Genomic DNA, 20,099 nt, shown 5'->3' on the forward strand with positions numbered 1-20,099 from the left:
ATTTATAATGTACCAGACACTGTTAGGAGCTATGTCTTTAAAGAATTTTAGATAACGGACGAGAACGTCATTGATCTTTCGTTCTTTCCCAGGCTCTACTCATCTTGTCAGCATCTTCTGATCTTGCTGGAGAAAGTCCATATATTTTAGAATCCATAAGTAATATAAAGGGCTTTTGCCAAACTGGAATTCTTAGTTTTTACATAGGGTGACCTTATTGTTTACAAACATCTGAGAGTAAGAGTGGATTTAATTGTGTTGTAATCTTTATTGGAAGGTATGTAACAAGATGCTGTAACCAAAGCTTTTAAGCTTCTGAATAATACTTCAATTTTTTTATTTTCAATTATTTTCATAAGTCATTGATTAAACAGTGGACTTATTTTTTTAAAGCTTCAATTTGTTATTCATTTCCCGTTCCAGATTCTTCCCAAACTACTTACTGGATGTTGAACATTTAAAATATCTGTAGAGCAAGTTAAAGTTAAATGCCACTAGTCACAGCTTTCATTATGGTTGCTTTATTTTAATGATCTTTATGGTTTGTTTACCTGAAATTCTGATTTTGCTTTTAGTTTAGAAGTTATCAATAATGTCTCTGTTAATTTTAAAAAGGCATAGACAAATATAAAATATTAATTTCTGATAAAAACAAAATCTCTTTTGTGACAAAACATGCAGAATAGCTTTTTGGCATTGTCCAGTTAAGCAAATAAAAAGACAACTTTTCTATTACATGTGAATATATTATGCATAAATTAAAACACTGTTGGAAACTAAAAACACAGAAGTATACGGATTTTTTTCAAGGTTGGCCTAATTATTTCTCAAAAATAGGAAAGGATCTAATTAATAAAAAATTAAAACTACAATAAGGATAATTTATAGGACAATGTCGTTGCCTTTTTTGTGCTGTGAAAATGTTTTATGTGTCCACATGAAATTTAATCATTTTAAGATTGTATTAAAGGGAAACGTATTAAATGGTCTGTGGATCTTTACATAGTTGCCCCTTCTGAGACTCAAAAGATTGACAAATTACTGAGGTCACTAATTTTGTGGCTGCCCTTAATATTTTTTAAACAAAGAATTTGAAGAGTTAAAATACACAAGAAAGAGTGGATGTAACAGTTTTATGAAGGTGGTCAGAATGTGGTTTCTACTATGAACAATAATTTTTTTTTTTAAAGAAACGCTATGATGATTTTTTAAATTAATTCACCTATTATTTACTTTTGGCTGCGTTGGGTCTTTGCTGCTGCGTGCGGGCTTTCTCTAGTTGCAGCGAATGGGGGCTACTCTTGGTTGCGGTGCGCGGGCTTCACATTGCGGTGGCTTCTCTTGTTGCAGAGCACGGGCTCTAGGTGTGTGGGCTTCAGTAGTTGTGGCACGTGGGCTCAGTAGTTGTGGCTCACGGGCTCTAGAGCGCAGGCTCAGTAGTTGTGGCACACGGGCTTAGTTGCTCTGCGGCATGTGGGATCTTCCCGGACCTGGGATCGAACCCATGTCCCCTGCATTGGCAGGCGGATTCTTAACCACTGCGCCACCAGGAAAGTCCCTGAACAATAATTTTTAATAAGCTAGCTCCCTTTTATTATATTCTCTTTAAAATTAATTGTGGCTCTGTAATTGTTAAACTAGTACCAGCTAAGCCTGTAAAATCATCTTACTCTGAAGTCATAATGAGAAACATTTTAGTTTCAAATTGTCCTATAAAGCAGTATCAAAAGTAACAGAGATAGGAAAATAATTATTATAAAAAGGTGTAAAATTCTTTTAAAATAGGATAAAGAATTTTATATTTATGATTTGGGTTAAAGACTGTTACAGAAACTTACTGTACATGTTCTCTTTTGCTCTTGTTATTAGTGTCAATATTTGGGGAAGAAGGGTGAAAATGAATGTACATTAGTTAAAAAATGCCTATTACTGGTAAATTAATAACTACATTAATGTAATTATCCCTTTATGGCTATTGAAAAAGTTTGGTGATAAAATTTATTAATTAATTTGAATTTTAAAATGTATTTGGACCTAGACCTGTGACTTTAAACACAATTTTATAAAGTATATGGTAATTAATAAAGTTTTAATTGATAATTATCATTATAGCTCAATGATGTCCTTCATCAGGATTTTTTGCCCATGAAAGAGAGGGTCTGCATGGATTTTTTTTCAACTCTAGACTTAGTTTATTGAAGATATACAGTCTTGCTGATTTTCACAATTTCTCTATGATATATGGAGATGATTGCTTCTATTCTTACTGGTAGAGAGTAGAGACCTAGAATATAAGATTTGTTTATAACCACTTTAAAAAATAAACTTAAATTTTAGAATAGTTTCAGATTTATAGATAAGTAAAGTTAGGGTATTCAGAGTTTTTGAATATCCTTAGTTTTTACCCAAGTGTCTATTATTGGGTTCTTGGGCCCTAGGCTTTGGTGACTCTCTGGTAAGCCACATGCTTTCAATTATCAGCTACCTTCTATGACCCTCTCCAGGTTGACCTGGGAACCTTGCAGACTTCATCCACAACCCTTGGCAGCTGAGGGAGACTGGGGTGGCCTCTCTCAGGCCTTCTATAAGCCTAGATCTGCTCTGCAATCATTTCTGCTTTACTTTAGATGCCCCTTCCCAGAATTCTTGACAGGAGGCAGAACTACAAGTGCTCTCTGTCTGAGGATTCTCAAACTCGAAATCCATCACATCCCCTGGGGCTTCAACCCCCAGGAGGGGTCACGGAGCCAAGCCCCATCTTTTTTCATAAAATCTCATTCTCCTCTTCTAGTCCCTTCCCACAGGAGAAAGAAGGCATGGAAGGAAAATTGAGTCACATTATTACTCATTCCTCTCACACTATGGTTTATATGCTTGCTATCCTCTAGGCTTTGCTAATGATACACAGTGCCAAGATTTGAGAATTTAAAAAGAGCTCTTTTCTCTCTCAAGAATCTAACTCTTTCAAAATAATGGGCTTGGGCTTTCAGACTGTTGCTTCTCCTATGTATTTTCTAAAAATCCATTCAGAAATTCGGTCTCCTGTGTTCTGGGCTGTATCTGCTTTCTGTTCTAAGGCAGCGAAAGGCACTGACTAAAGTGGTGAAGGACTTGAGGCAACAAGAAAAATGTGGCAAAGAAAAATCTCTATTGATGTCTGAAAATAATACCCCTCTACCATCATATTATGATGCAATATGGACCCAATACTTCAAATGAATTTCAGTGTGGAGCTGGATGGTTTTGGAAGACAAAATGATTTCAGTGCAAATGGTAATTAAGGCCAATAAAGTGTTTCTGTATTTAAAGGCACATAGATATTTTTCTCACATTTCATATAGTAAGCTGAACATATATTTTGGGCTTGGATAAATGTTCCAGACTGCATGCATACAAGAGCTGAAGAAGAATATCATACTTATTCCATATATATTCCAGATTTCACTGCCAAGGTTACAGTTGGGGATAGCAGTCCAGAGGGACTTTAGTCAAAGTCTCTTGAGATTAAAAAAAGAAAAAACATGAGTTAAAGCTATTGAAGAAAGAAAATCCACTAGAAAAGCAAATTATTAACTCTGTGCTCGGATTCAAAAGATGAATAACCACACTTTGTCTTTTGTTTTGTCCTCAGCTGGAAAGGCAGCTAATGATGCAGAATGAAATGAGAGAAAGACAAATGGCTATGCAGATTGCTTGGTCTCGGGAATTCCTCAAATATTTTGGAACTTTTTTTGGCATTGCAGCCGTCTCTTTAACAGCTGGGTATATTTGCTACTTACTTTAAATTTTCTTCTACTTCTTTTTGTCTCTGCCATGATCATATTATTAAGTTGGCCAAGATAGGACTTTGATCCAAATAGTACACGCATAGGCAAACAAAGTAACCCTGATAGCTTAGTCCTTGGCGGTAACTCTGTAGAACCAGGATAGTAATAGTTAATTCTTCCTTTAGTTTCTTAGATTTCTTCTGTACTTTTCTCCATTTTATAAGTAAGAGAGAGGACTGACTTTGCACCAAGACAGAAGGAAGTCTCCACAAATTCATCTCCACAGTCCCTAAGGGATAGGTATCAATACTTAAATATTTTTAAAATGAGTAATCTGAGCCTCAACATCAAATAAAGATGAACAAATCATAGACCCTACCCAAGAACCGCAGAATCTGCTGAGGGATTATGGGTAAGCAAATCCTATTTCCATAGAAGAATTAAGTAACTTCTGAAATGGAGGATATTCTTCCCAAAAGCGGATAACTTTTTTCCTTTCATCAAGTACAGAGATATTTATTTACAGGTTATTCCTTGATATTCATTCTTTTTTGTTCTTGAATCAGAGCAATTAAAAAGAAGAAGCCTGCCTTCCTCTTCCCTATCGTTCCATTAGGCTTTGTCCTTACCTACCAGTATGACATGGGCTACGGGACCCTTATACAAAGAATGAAAGGTAAGTCTTTGATAAACCAGAGTCTCAATTTCTGATACATTTTCTGGTTCCAGGATCCACTCCTCACACCCCCTTGACTTATGAAAATTCTGACAAGACTCTCCCTGAGCTACCAATGACCGATATTTCTACCCCCTCTCACATAGTGGTATGCTGGAGTCACCTCATACCAGCTCACAAGAACCAACTGTCAAATGTTCAGGAATTTTGTAAGCTGGTTGTTAAATACAGTCATTATTAAAAATTAAATTTCATAAACTAACACAACATTGTAAATCAGCTATACTCCAATAAAATTTTTTTAAAATTAAATTATATAAACTTACAATTAAATAAATTACAGAAAATACATATTAAATTATATTTAAAACAATAATAAATAATCAGAACTTAGTTTCTAATTATTTTACAAATATCTGTACTCTTAAGTTATGTATATCTATTCTTTTAAGTTATGTATATCTACTGTATCTGTATGGTGAAAATGCAGATACAATATATAGATATAATAAAATACAGATACAACTCTGACTTCAGTGACATCCCATTGGTATGTCAGCTTGAAGGTGGTCATGGTGGGAGTATTTACACCATGGAAATCTACAAATACCAAATCAAGGCTTGACTTACTATTTTGTTGATTGTCTAGATCAGGGGTTGACAAACTATGATCTGCAGGCTGGCCACCTATTTTTGAATATAGTTTTACTGGAACACAGACATACCCATTCATTTCTGCTTTTCCATTTCCATGACAGTGCCGAGTCACTGCAACAGATATGTAAGTCCCCACAAGCCTAAAATATTTACTATCTGGCCCTTTAAGAAAGTCTGCCAACCCGTGGTCTAGACTTAAGAAAATGATGAAGAAAATGTTAATAATGTGTATTAGTCTTAAAAGTGTGTTGTGTCCATATCCGTTATGTTGTGAATAGCATAAAAAAATTCAAGAAATGTCCTAATATTTGAAAACTGTTATCTGATTCAACAAAGTCCACAATATTCTCAAACAACTAAAGTTCCAACATATGTCACTGTTTCACTTTTGTCCTACTCATTAACGTAAATGAAAACACCAACCATCATTCATGTTGAAATTATACTTTCTCATCAACTGCTTAGGCGAGCTATGGATAAAAGAGTTCAGCAAAATCAATAAAAACATTCTTTGAGGATCAATTTGCTATATGGAATTTATGATAAAGGGTACTGTACATGTTATTATTATTTATAAATTGTATGCTACATATATTTCATATAAGTAAAATTTATAATAAACTTATGTACATAATAAACTTATGTACATTTGTTTTTATTCTGGAAAGCTGGTTGTTAAATTTTCACCAGTACTGTGCTGCTCTCACTGAACTCTGGCTTTTATTGCCCTAGAAAATAGCCCTGCTGCCACAGATACCATTCCTGTCCCAAGAAGACAGAGTTTCCCATTAGTCTAGGATATCCATGTCTTCCAAATTCCCACCACTACACACCTCTCATGAAGATCCCTATTTCCCTACTCCTCTAGCCTTCAACCCAGAGCATGCTGGAAACAGTGCTTTCCCAAGCCTTCATTTTTGCCATCCTGTTCTCTCCTGGGCTGTAGGCCCATCACTATCCCTGAGGCTCTGTGGGGACTGGTTTAGTATGGGAAAGGAGAAGGTGCAGGTATTGGGAGTAGGCAGTAGAACATTTCATTCACAAACTTAGGGAAATGGAGGGATGATATGTTCTTAAAAATTCCCATTTGAAAATAGAAGTACATTTTCCACATAGAAACTATGTTAAAATGTCCTTTGGGGTCAGACATTATTGATATCATAGTTCAGCTATATTGTGGGCTAAACTGTTTTGTTGATGGCCTAGAAATTTATTTATAGCATATATTACTGTGGGAAAATGTATTCTGAGTTCTAAAACACTGATCTACAAGTTAACTTTTGGAGTATAATTCCATTTTAAGCTGGAAACTAACTGTACAAAACTGATTTACTTATGTTAAAACTCATTTCAATAACCTGCTCAGGTTCATGTTACTCATCTGCTTAAGAATTCATTAGTCTGAGCTCAACTATGTCTCACTGTTTATAAGAACATTAGAGTTCTCAGTCCCTCATAAAAGTTAGTATGTAGTATTAAGAAATCTCAACTCTATTATACAGCATTCACTTGAACGTATTACTAATGGAGAGCAAATTTATTTTCTAGGAATATTTTGATTGTATAATTGGGAAGTAATTTTATTACAGGTCCATCAGAGTCTATAGAATATAGATGTTGTGGAAATTTCCTGTTTAAAAAAAAAAAAACAACTTTAGAATCCACCAGGAAACTTACCATGTTAAAAAGTATTTAAAGTTTAGTTTAGTTTATAATATATAGCCCTGTTAACTAGAGATGACCCCAAGCTATATACTTCCTGTTTAACTGACTTTATTATCAGCCATTCTGTAAACACATACTAAGAATCTGCCATATGGAAGGCACTCTCCCATGGAAACATCTAGTCTGTCATCAATAGCCTGCCCGATTACATACAATTTTATAATGATTTTTACCTAGTATTTAAGACTGAGAAAAAAAAAATGTTTGCAGATTGTTGGAATGCTGTGATAATTTGCAAATTGTAGCCTGCCCTGTTGGGTTTGGAGTATAAATTAATTGTGTGTTAAAAGAGGAATATTTCAAGAAAACAACTGCCTTTATTCCCAAGGAAAGTTTATGGAATGTCAACAATACATACTATAGTTTTTCAAAATTTCGCTAGTCTTCAACAATAAAAGTTGGCAAATGTCACTGTGCCCAAGAAATTACTAGCTATTATTTAAGAGGAATTGTTTATAAAAATGTGTATATGTGTGTGGATGTATGTATATATGGACTAAAGAACATTTAATATTATTTGGGGTATTTATAAGTAGTTTCAAGTTAAAGATTAGCTTTCCTGAAAAATTAGAGTTTTTTAGTAAACTTTATTTTCTTCTCACGTCACTTATGATATAATAAGGGGCAACAAGAAGAACTATATGGGGTTTCACCACCCTAAACCCCTCCTAACACAACCAATAGTTATCATCCTGACTTTCCTTCAAGGAAAAAAAATATTACTTGCTATTCTTTCTCTTCTACATTTTAAAATGCTGTCTTCTGTCAAATAAAGTCTCTGGCATCTGATTTATCTCATTATGAATCTTCAGGATTCATTATTGTGTTTCCTTTGGGAGGTCACTTCACCGGGGACAGTGGGTGAAATATTTAACTGTGAGATCTGGGGGCATGCCTCCACACAGTGTTACAGCATGTCACTGGAACACAACAAGTAGGTCTTCTCACAAAATGCTGATGACCCCTTTGTCACCTTGCACATTTCTGTACTTTATTTAAGGTGAAGCCGAGAACATACTGGAAACAGAAAAGAGTAAGTTGCAGCTGCCAAAAGGAATGATCACTTTTGAAAACCTTGAAAAAGCAAGAAGGGAACAGACTAAATTCTTCATAGACAAATGAAATCATGTTTACCCACCAAATCTCAAAATACAGAATTGTTGACTTGAATCATGGCCTTTACAATTTTTTAAATGCTTGAGATTTTGATATAATGGTTTTTATTTTAAAATAATAAAATTTAAGATGAACTTTATTAAATTATTTTAAAATAAAATGTATAACATTCAACACAAAATCATGGAGGTACTCTAAATAACTTTCAGATTTCCTCTGTATGTGTGTGTATCACAAACATCTAGATGTAAAATTAATAAACTATATTATTTTGAATTTCTGGAAGCAAAAGTTCTGTTGTTCTCATTTCTCTGTTGCACACACTTGCGCCATCACATTAATCTCCCACAGATACTGCTTTTATTTGGATTTTTCAATTGTGTCCTGTCTCCACATGATAGAAAACAACTAATATTAATGATTAACATGTATATTGCACTTGCTATGGCCATTGTCTGATTGTTTTGCACATATTCTTGTAATTATCCCAACAATCCCATGAGGCAGGCATCATTTTTTTTTAATAAATTTATTTTATTTATTTATTTATTTTTAGCTGCATTGGGTCTTCATTGCTGTGCACGGACTTTCTCTAGTTGCGGCGAGCAGGGGCTACTCTTCGTTGCGGTGCATGGGTTTCTCATTGCAGTGGCTTCTCTTGTTGCGGAGCACGGGCTCTAGGCGCGCAGGCTTCAGTAGTTGTGGCAGGCGGGCTCAGTAGTTTTGGCTTGCGGGCTCTAGAGCACAGGCTCAGTAGTTGTCGTGTACGGGCTTAGTTGCTCTGCGGCATGTGGGATCTTCCTGGACCCGTGACCCCTGCATTGGCGGATTCTTAACCACTGCACCACCAGGGAAGCCCCCATCATTTTTATAGATGTGGAAACTGTGGCATAAAGAGATTGAATTGCTTGCCTAAGGTCATACACAGACAGAACTGGGACATAACCCTAAATGGTTTGGCTCCAGTGTCTATACTCTAAAAGGTCTTGAAAAAGTTATGCCTTAATGCATTCTTGACATGAAAAGACAATTGTGAAAGATAAAAGGTAAAAACATTCAAATAATGACTCGGCATAGTTTCTAGAGAGGTGGGAAGGAGGGGAAGGTTAATTAGGATGTCCACCTTTTTATTTCCACTCACCAGGAAACCTATACTCATAAAATAATCCTATTTATATCCATTCCTACAGTTGCAAACCCTACATACACTAATTCCAAAGATATTTATTAATACCTGCTATGTGTCAGCCACTGTTGTAGGCACTGGGGCTACATGAGTGAATGCATAGACAAGGTTGCTATATCCTAGGCAGAGAAATATGTTCTAGTGAGGAGTGGGAGAGCTGGGGAGAGAACAAATAAACATGAAGATAAACAAGTTCATTTCTGATGGAGACAAATGCAAACAGAATAATAAAAGAATGATTAGAAGAATACTGGGGGAGGCTACTTTAGATCTGGGACAGTAAGGACTGCCTCTCTGCAGAGGTGACATTTGAGCTAAGACTTGAATGAGGCAGTGCTGTGAAGAGCACATATGGGGATAGGGAAGGGATCTCTAGGCAAAGGGGAGAGCCAGAGGAAATGCTCTGAGACTTGGCATGGCCAGAGAATAGAAAGAAGGCCAGAGAGAATAGTGGAAGATGAAATCTGAAGGGGGGAAACAATTATGAATATAATGGCCACTACCCTCAAGCATAGCAAGATATGGTTTTGAAACAATTATAGCTGTAGAGAACTTGGGCCAGATCTTGAAGGATCCACTGAATTTCTCCAGGAAGATAAGGAAGTGAAGAGGAATGGCATCTTGGGCAGAAGAAGACTGATTAAAGGCACGTCCATGTGTGCCAAGTCCGGGGATCGGCTGCTGGTTGCTCAGTTTGCCTGGAGAAAGAGGTTCCTTACATGGGGTACTTTTTAAGAAGTGAGCCTGGAGGCACAGCTCAACTCCTGAAGGACATTGGGTGTAACACTCTATAGTTTGCACTCTATCTTCAGGGTAATGGGCATGAAAGAATCTGAATTGGGATCGGGATTAGTCAATTGCAGGGGGAAGATCCCAGCGCCCAATCAATTGCTGCAATGGTCCACCTGAGCATTCACCAGGGCCCAAATTTGGCTATGGCGTGGCTTTGGGGATGGATTCAGGAAAATGAATAATAACAGGACTAGGAAACCAGTTTGAGGTTTTAGAGGGAGAAGGTGATTTCCTTTCATTTAATCCACATGGATTATCTGGGGCCCCTGGAGAACATGGGAAAGAAGTGATTGGGAGGCACACTGGTAGTCTACTGGATATCTAATATCTAGCATTGGTTTGTAGACCATGTCAGAATCTGGAATTGTAAGTCTTTCTCTCCCCTTAAATTCAATCATGCTGTCCAAATATTCCTGACATAGTCTAGCCAGGGCTCACCAAGAGTGGGTTTGAGTCCCCCTGCAAGGGTTGACTGGCTAAATAACTTACATGGGATTTGTGTTGCTGTGAAACATATCCAGGCCCTGAGCCCCCTCTGAACCACCAGGCCATTCATTTGTCTTGGCTTCTTGGCATTGACCCTGAGTTAATTAATAATTGTTACTGAATAGAGCCTCTGCTAAACACACGCACACACTCACACTTTTGTTTGCTCCCAATTGTGTGGTGAGGCAAAAATCAAAGCAGAGCTATTAACTAATGGCTTTGCAACTCGACTATATTAAAATATATCCCAATTGTCTTTGGTATTACTGATTATCCAAAGCTTTCCCCCTAATTTATTATTTACAGTATCGTTTAATTGAAAAGACAAACATTTATGCCCTGATTCTTGAGCTATTTCTTAGTCATTTATGTTAATTAATACTTGCATTAATAATAAGCCCTGATTAACAACTAGACATCTGACATTTCCAAATACTGAACCTGATAGGGTCTTTGTTCAACTAGCTTATAACCACAAATTTTTGTGATATTACAAGAAGAATGAGGAAATTATTCTGAGAAAGTGTATAAGGAGAAGGATGAGAAACTATTGTATGATTATGAGCAAAGATTTAGAGATTAAAATAATGGTAGCCTCATCCAATGTCTTTGTCAGTGATTAGGAACAAAGTTGGGGGGAAAAATCTCATCTTCAGTCCATGTGGCTATCCATTTCTCCCCAAACATTGTTGGTTCAACTAAAACAACACAGAGACTCTCTTAGTGTATGCGGAGGTTAAGTCATAGTTTAAAGGAAATAAATATGGGTCCAGAAATTCTCTACAGCAGAATGACCCTTCTTGGAAATCACTTTACAATAGTAAATAATATTGTAATAGTAAAAATGTAATTTATGACATCACAGGACCTAAGTGTTTTGAATGTTTTAAATTCATATTTAAATGAGACAACTGGGGACTAAAATTACAAATAAATAAAGTTTATATGGTGTTCCACCCAATTCAGTTTGTGTTTGGGGGTAATGTTGAATGGTCCTCAATAGTGTAGTACTTAACTGCACTTTGTAAAGATTATCGCAGTGTCCCAAATCTACTCAAAACAGTTTTAATGACAAATACTGAAATTATTGTCAAGATGTTAAAGAGGGAGGGAAGACCTTTAGAAATGGTCTAGTCTAAGCCCCCATTTTTACTGTTGAGAAAATGGAGGCCCTTAGTGATTTACCTAAAGTTTCACATCTGGTAATGGTACTTTGTACTAGAACTTTGGTGTTTGGTATCACCGGCAGGATTTTTTCCAATGCAACATGCTGCCTGACTCTAAGAGGACGATGACAAAGTCAAAATCAAAAATAATTTTTAAAAACTACCACATATGCTCAGTCTCAGAGCCTTAGAAGGTGTCCTAAAGTGAAGTTAAAAGGGCATGAGTTAGGGCTTCCCTGGTGGTGCAGCGGTTGAGAATTCGCCTGCCAATGCAGGGGACACGGGTTCAAGCCCTGGTCTGGGAAGATCCCACATGCCACGGAGCAACTGGGCCCGTGAGCCACAACGACTGAGCCTGCGCGTCTGGAGCCTGTGCTCCGCAACAAGAGAGGCCGCGATAGTGAGAGGTCCGCGCACCGCGATGAAGAGTGGCCCCCGCTCGCCGCAACTAGAGAAAGCCCTCGCATAGAAACGAAGACCCAACACAGCCAAAAATAAATAAATTTATAAAAAAAAAAAAAAAAGGGCATGAGTTAGAAGAGGATGGGGAGGAATCAGACTCAGATTGCAAAAATAATCTACAACAATGTAATGGGAATATGAGCAATATGAAATTGAAAACATTTTTATAGACTTCAACAATTTTAATATTCACATGTTCAAATGGGATATTCTAGAGACCCTTGCCAGAACCTATTCTGCTCCAGTATTCTGGGAAAGGAACAAACTCTTACTGAGAAAATATATTTTTTTAATATTAAATTTTTTGAGAAAATATTTTTAAATAAAGCCTGTAACTCAGGCGGTGTGGTTTCTCTTGGCCTTCGAGTGTGTCTGTTTTGCATGAGGGTTGGAAATGTTTCCTTAGGTTTGGCCTTGTGGATGCCTACAGGAGATTTCAGGAATACCCTGCATACTACCCACTGTCAATTTGCAGAAAGCTGTTTCTAACATTCAGGGCTAACTATTTAGCATCTCTGCTGATTTTTCTACAGTAACTTTGTGTCAGTCTTGGAGTTTATGAAGGTTGGAGCAGTACTTGGGCTACAGGTGCACCAGGAAGCCCAGAATGGCCAGGGGCAGAGAAGGGGAAGTGAGAAAGGCCTAGAAAATAAGAAGAGGACCAAGGAAGTGTAGTCTCATGAAGGAATAGAGCTGGAATTTTACATCAAATGCCTTTCACAGTAAACAGCTCAAGAATGGCTGCCAGGGTTCAGTTACTAGCTTGTTTGGGGGAGCTGAGCCCCCCCCAAGGACCAAAGTCACCCATGCGATCCCCTCACAGGCCAGTTTATTTTGCTGTGCTAACTTGTTCCTCTGGCTACTTGGATGACAGTAAGAACTGTGCCTGGGGCAGCACAAATTCATCATGACCACACATAAAAGCAAATGGAAATCTGTACCCCACTGATAACAACTCAGTAGTATTGCTGAGTCTGAGGTTTGGATGACATTTTTGGTATACAATTTCTTAATCCACAAGTGTCACGGGGTTGAATGATGCAATGCTAACCTCAGTTTACCTGGTTTTTTTTGGAGGACTTCATCTATGATCAGTGGCACTTTGTGGGTGTTTTCTGCCCTGCCTGGACATAAGGGACAGACAGACCCTGAACCCAAGTTGGTTTTGGCATTTCATTTGGTATTAGGAGAACAGAGTTAAGAATGTGTCCAAATGAAGTTAAGTCCCATGGAAGACTGGCAATCAGAGATTTATCATAGCTTGAAGGTTTCAAAAAACTGTAAGAACTCAGTTGTTGAATGTATGAGAAAGTCAACAGACTAGAGATATTAGTAGACACTGAAATGTGATAAGGGAAGTCTGTGAAAAGCTGTCAGGATGTCAGGATAATATGGTTGGGCTTTGAGGAATATAGGTAACTATTTTTCCTTCTCTTCCCACCATCCCTACACCATTAAAGTACTGCTGATGAAGATCTGACTTGAGTAGAAGGTAGCACCAACTCTATCCACCAAGGCGATTTTGTAAAAGAGAGTGAGACAGAGACAGAGTGAGTGCTAGGAACCCAATATGGATTCTGAGATACTTGACAATTTTACATCTTCCTAAAATAACAGAGAGAAAAACTGGCCTCTGGAATGCTTTTCTTTTCATCTTCAAAGAACTAAAATTTTTGAAAAGAGTACAACTAATGCTACCTATTTCAAACTAGCAATAATAAAAAGATACCTGGGGTTTGAATACAGTTTGTGCCTATGGATAGTTACTTCTCTGAATTCAATAGCCATGGAAAACATAGGGTGTTGGACTGACCTTCCAGCCAGTTTCCTTGTCTGAACTGCAGACTTAGGACAAGCCCGCTACCTCTGAAACAGCCTGAAAGTCTAACTAGGCAGGCAAAGGAGGTTCTGTTCAGCTTCTGACTTTCGTTAAGTTCTTTTCAGCAATTCAAGCAGAGACATCAATTTCCTACTAGAACAGGAGAATTTTAGGAAAAGGAAAAATTCAAACAGGCTCATGGGTCATAGTTAAAAGGCATTCTGTTCTCCTTCCCATTTTCTTTTCCTCAGAGATGCTCACTTTTATCTTTTAGCTGTCTCAGTGTAGGTTCTCCTTGAAGCGAATTTTGCAATAATGACTTGATCAAGGCATTTATTTGGGAGATGCTCATAGAAACACTTGTGGGGAATTGGGGAAGAAAAGGAAGCCAGTAAATGAAGTCTGACCCAGGAAATTACCTCTGTGGGCAACTGGAGCTTAATCCTGCTGGGGAACTCTGAGAAATGGTTTAGAACACACCCTCCCCTCAGGCCAGAGTTATCCCACCCAAGAAGTGAAAGAGCTGGGGTATTTATAACCCACTCTTGAGTTAATTGGTGGAGGGCAGTTTCTGGTGCGTTATTTCTCCAGCACATATGATCCCAGGCAAAGTGGGATCTAGAGGCCACAGAAAACCATAAGACAAGAGTGCAGGTGGGGGGACCTTTAAGATGGCAGAGGAGTAAGACGTGGAGATCACCTTCCTCCCCATAAATACATCAAAAATGCATCTACATGTGGAACAACTCCTACAGAACACCTACTGTACACTGGCAGAAGACCTCAGACTTCCCAAAAGGCAAGAAAATTCCCACGTACCTGGGTAGGGCAAAAGAAAAAAGGAAAAACAGAAACAAAAGAATAGGGACGGGGGGCTTCCCTAGTGGCGCAGTGGTTGAGAATCTGCCTGCTAATGCAGGGGACACGGGTTCGAGCCCTGGTCTGGGAAGATCCCACATGCCGCGGAGCAACTAGACCCGTGAGCCACAACTACTGAGCCTGCGCGTCTGGAGCCTGTGCTCCACAACAAGAGAGGCCACGATAGTGAGAGGCCCGTGCACCGCGATGAAGACTGGCCCCCGCTTGCCGCAACTGGAGAAAGCCCTAGCACAGAAACAAAGACCCAACATAGCAATCAATCAATCAATAAATCTTTAAAAAAAAAAAAAAAAAAGAATAGGGACGGGACCTGCACCTCTGGGAGGGAGCTGTGAAGAAGGAAAAGTTTCCACACATTAGGGCCCCTTCACTGGTGGAGACGGGGTGTGGAAAGGGGGGGAAGCTTCGGAGCCACGGAGAAGAGCGCAGCAACAGGGGTGCAGAGGGCAAAGCAGAGAGATTCCTGCACAGAGAATTGGTGCCGACCAGCACTCACCAGCCTGAGAAGCTTGTCTGCTCACTCGCTAGGCCCAGTAGGGGCTGGCAGCTGAGGCTCGGGCTTTGGAGGTCAGATCCCAGGGAGAGGACTGGGGTTGGCTGCGTGAACACAGCCTGAAGGGGTCTAGTGAGCCACAGCTCACTAGAGGGAGGGAGTCCAGGAAAAAGTCTGGAGCTGCCTAAGAGGCAAGAGACCATTGTATTGGGGTGCAGGAGGAGAGGGGATTCCTTCCCCGTCTGCACTCAGAAGGTAGAGCACTGCCTAAACGAGCTCCAGAGATGGGTGTGAGCCACGGCTATCATCTCAGACACCAGAGACGGGCATGAAATGCTAACACTGTTGCTGCAGCCACCAAGAATCCTGTGTGCAAGCACAGGTCACTATCCACACTTCCCCCACCCCCCGGAAGCCTGCCATTGCCAGGGTCCTGTGATTCAGGGACAACTTCCCTGGGAGAACACACAGCGCACCTCAGTCTGTTGCAACATCATGCTGGCCTCTGCTGCTGCAGGCTCGCCCCGCATTCCAATTATAACTACCATACCCCACCCTCCCCCTGGTCTGAGTGAGCCAGAGCCCCCTAATCAGCCGCTGCTTTAACCCCCTCATGTCTGGGCGGGAACAGATGCCTGAGGGCAACCTACACGCAGAGGTGGGGCCAAAACCAAAGCTGAACCCCAGGAGCTGTGCGAACAAAGAAGAGAAAGGGAAATCTCTCCCAGCAGCCTCAGGAGCAGCAGATTAAATCCCCACAGTCAACTTGATGTACCCTGCATCTGTGGAATACCTGAATAGACAACGAATCATCCCAAAATTGAGTCAGGGGACTTTGGGAGCAACTGTAGACTTGGGGTTTGCTGTATGCGACTAATTTGCTTTTGATTTTTATGGTTATCTTAGTATAGTTTTTAGCACTTGTTATCATTGGTGGATTTGTTTATTGGTTTTCTTGCTCCCTTCTTTTCTGAAAAAATTATTATTACTTTTTTATTTTAATAATTTAAATTTATTTATTTATTTATTATTTATTTTCCTTTCTTTTTTTCTCCCTTGTCTTCTGAGCCATGTGGCTGACAGGGTCTTGGTGCTCAGGTGTCAGGCCTGAGCTACTGAGGTGGGAGAGCCGAGTTCAGGACATTGGACGACAAGAGACCTCCCGGCCCCACGTAATATCAAACAGCGAGAGCTCTCCCAGAGATCTCCATCTCAACGCTAAGACCCAGATCCACTCAACGGCCAGCAAGCTCCAGTGCTGGACGCCCCATGCCAAACAACTAGCAAGAGAGGAACACAACACCACCCATGAGAAGAGAGGCTGCCTAAAATCATACTAAGTTCACAGACACCCCCAAACACACCACCAGACTTGGCCCTGCCCAGCAGAAAGACAATATTCAGCCCCACCCACCAGAACACAGGCTCCAGTCCCCTCCACCAGGAAGCCTACACAACCCAATGAACCAACCTTACCCACTGGGGGGCAGACAGCAAAAACAATGGGAACTATGAACCAGCAGCCTGCGATAAGGAGACCCCAAACACAGTAAGTTAAAAATGAAGAGGAAATAGGCAGTCTACCTGAAAAAGAATTCAGAGTAATGATAGTAAAGATGATCCAAAATCTTGGAAATAGAACAGAGAAAACAGAAGAAACGTTTAACAAGGACCTAGAAGAACTAAAGAGCAAACAAACAATGATCAACAACACAATAAGTGAAATTAAAAATTCTCTAGAAGGAATCAGTAGCAGAATAACGGAGGCAGAAGAATGGATAAGAGACCTGGAAGATAAAATAGTGGAAATAACTACCACAGAGCAGAATAAAGAAAAAAGAATGAAAAAAATTGAGGACAGTCTCAGAGACCTCTGGGAAAACATTAAACGCACCAACATTGGAATTATAGGGGTCCCAGAAGAAGAAGAGAAAAAGAAAGGGCTGAGAAAATATTTGAAGAGATTATAGTTGAAAACTTCCCTAACATGGGAAAGGAAATAGTCAAGTCCAGGAAGCGCAGGGAGTCCCATACAGGATAAATCCAAGGAGAAACATGCCAAGACACATATTAATCAAACTATCAAAAATTAAATACAAAGAAAAAATATTAAAAGCAGCAATGGAAAAGTAATAAATATCATACAAGGGAATCCCCATAAGGTTAACAGCTGATCTTTCAGCAGAAACTCTGCAAGCCTGAAGGGAGTGGCAGACATATTTAAGGTGATGAAAACAAAAAACCTACAACCAAGATTACCCAGGAAGGATCTCATTCAGATTCGACGGAGAAATTAAAACCTTTACAGACAAGCAAAAGTTAAGAGAATTCAGCACCACCAAACCAGCTTTACAACAAATGCTAAAGGAACTTCTCTAGGCAGGAAACAAAAGAGAAGGAAAAGACCTACAAAAACAAACCCAAAACAATTAAGAAAATGGTAATAGGAACATACATATCCATAATTACCTTAAATGTAAATGGATTAAATGCTCCAACCAAAAGACAAAGACTGGCTGAAGGGATACAAAAACAAGACCCGTATATATGCTGTCTACAAGAGACCCACTTCAGACCTAGGGACACATACAGACTGAAAGTGAGGGGATGGAAAAAGATATTCCATGCAAATGGAAATCAAAAGAAAGCTGGAGTAGCAATTCTCATATCAGACAAAATGGACTTTAAAATAAAGACTATTACAAGACACAAAGAAGGACACTACAGAATGATCAGGGGATCAATCCAAGAAGAAGATATAACAATTGTAAACATTTATGCATCCAATATAGGAGCACCTCAATACATAAGGCAAATGCTAACAGCCATAAAAGGGGAAATGGACAGTAACAGAATCATACTGGGGACTTTAACACCCTACTTTCACCAATGGACAGATCATCCAAAATGAAAATAAATAAGGAAACACAAGCTTTAAATGACACATTAAACAAGATGGACTAATTGATATTTATAGGACATTCCATCCAAAAACAACAGAATACACTTTCTTCTCAAGTGCTCCTGGAACATTCTCCAGGGTAGATCATATCTTGGGGCACAAATCAAGCCTTGCTAAATTTAATAAAATTGAAAGCGTATCAAATATTTTTTCCAACCACAACTCTATGAGACTAGATATCAATTACAGGAAAAAAAACCGTAAAAAATGCAAACACATGGTGGCTAAACAATATGCTACTAAATAACCAAGAGATCACCAAGAAATCAAAGAGGAAATCAAAAAATACCTAGAAACAAATGACAATGAAAACACAATGACGCAAAACCTATGGGATGCAGCAAAAGCAGTTTTAAGAGGGAAGTTTATAGCAATACAATCCTACCTCAAGAAACAAGAAACATCTCAAATAACAACCTAACCTTACACCTAAAGCAATTAGAGAAAGAAGAACCAAAAAAACCCAAGTTAGCAAAAGGAAAGAAATTATAAAGATCAGATGAGAAATAAATGAAAAAGAAATGAAGGAAACAATAGCAAAGATCAATAAAACTAAAAGCTGCTTCTCTGAGAAGATAAACAAAATTGATAAGCCATTAGCCAGGCTCATCAAGAAAAAAAGGGAGAAGACTCAAAGCAATAGAATTAGAAATGAAAAAGAAGAAGTAACAACTGACACTGCAGAAATACAAAAGATCACGAGAGATTACTACAAGCAACTATATGCCAATAAAATGGACAACCTGGAAGAAATGGACAAATTCTTAGAAAAGCACAAACTTCTGAGACTGAACCAGGAAGAAATAGAAAATATAAACTGACCAATCACAAGCAGTGAAATTGAAACTATTTGGTTTGTTTTTTTGATTTTTTGGCCACGCCACGCATCACGTGGGGTTTTGGTTCTCTGCCCAGGGATCGAGCCCGTGCCCTCTGCATTGGAAGCGTGGATTCTTGGCCACTGGTCTGCCAGGGAAGTGCCAAGACTTCTTCATGAATGTTTACAGCAGATTTATTTGTGACAGACAAAATCTGAAAACAAACCAAACGTCCCTCAACAGGTGAGTGGATAAACAAATTACGGTATACCCATACAATGAAATACCACTCAACAATAAAAATGAGTGAACTATTGATGCACACAACTTCAAAATAATTAGGCCAGACAGTGAAATAAGCCAGACAAAATAGTATCTACCATATGAATCCATTTATATAAATTCTAGAAAATTCATAAAATCTATAATGACAGAAAGTAGATTAGTGGTTACATAGGAACAGGGAAGGGGCAAGGCAGGGAAGGGCAGGTGTAAGGATTACCAAGGGGACAAGGAAACTTTGGGAGATGATGAATATTATCTTGATTGTGGTTGTCATTTCATGGGTATATACATATGTCAAAACTTATCAAATTATACACTTTAAATATTTACATTGATTGTATGATAATTATACCTCAGTAAAACTGTCAGAACCATAAAAAAAAAAATCTTCCAACAAACAAAAGCCCAGGACCAGATGGCTTCACAGGCGAATTCTATCAAACATTTAGAGAAGAGCTAACACCTATCCTTCTCAAACTCTTCCAAAATATAGCAGAGGCAGGAACACTCCCAAACTCATTCTACGAGGCCACCATCACCCTGATACCAAAACCAGACAAAGATGTCACAAAGAAAGAAAACTGCAGGCCAATATCACTGACGAACATAGATGCAAAAATCCTCAACAAAATACTAGCAAACAGAATGCAACAGCACATTAAAAGGATCATACACCATGATCAAGTGGGATTTATCCCAGGAATGCAAGGATTCTTCAACATACGCAAATCAATCAATGTGATACACCATATTAACAAACTGAAGGACAAAAACCATATGACCATCTCAACAGATGCAGAAAAAGCTTTT

The 20,099-nt window shown here is 38.8% G+C and overlaps 1 protein-coding gene across 6 annotated transcripts in view; it reads left to right on the forward strand.

Moving 5' to 3' along the window:
- PLGRKT (plasminogen receptor with a C-terminal lysine) overlaps positions 1-8,232 on the forward strand; it is a 50,662-nt gene extending 42,430 nt beyond the window's left edge. For 4 of the 6 annotated variants that reach the window (XM_082404459.1, XM_082404458.1, XM_082404460.1 and 1 more), the window contains 3 exons: positions 3,632-3,762; positions 4,334-4,443; positions 7,826-8,232. In XM_082404459.1, coding sequence (XP_082260585.1) covers positions 3,632-3,762; positions 4,334-4,443; positions 7,826-7,947 — 363 coding nt within the window. In that variant the 3' untranslated portion in view covers positions 7,948-8,232. Of the gene's footprint in view, positions 1-3,077; positions 3,274-3,631; positions 3,763-4,333; positions 4,444-7,825 lie in introns of those variants that run through there. The other 2 variants (XM_082404462.1, XM_082404463.1) reach the window with 2 other exon arrangements.
- The last annotated feature ends 11,867 nt before the right edge of the window (positions 8,233-20,099 follow it).

Source organism: Balaenoptera borealis (genome assembly GCF_965194805.1).
Source record: "Balaenoptera borealis genome assembly, chromosome: 8".
Lineage (NCBI taxonomy): Eukaryota > Metazoa > Chordata > Mammalia > Artiodactyla > Balaenopteridae > Balaenoptera > Balaenoptera borealis.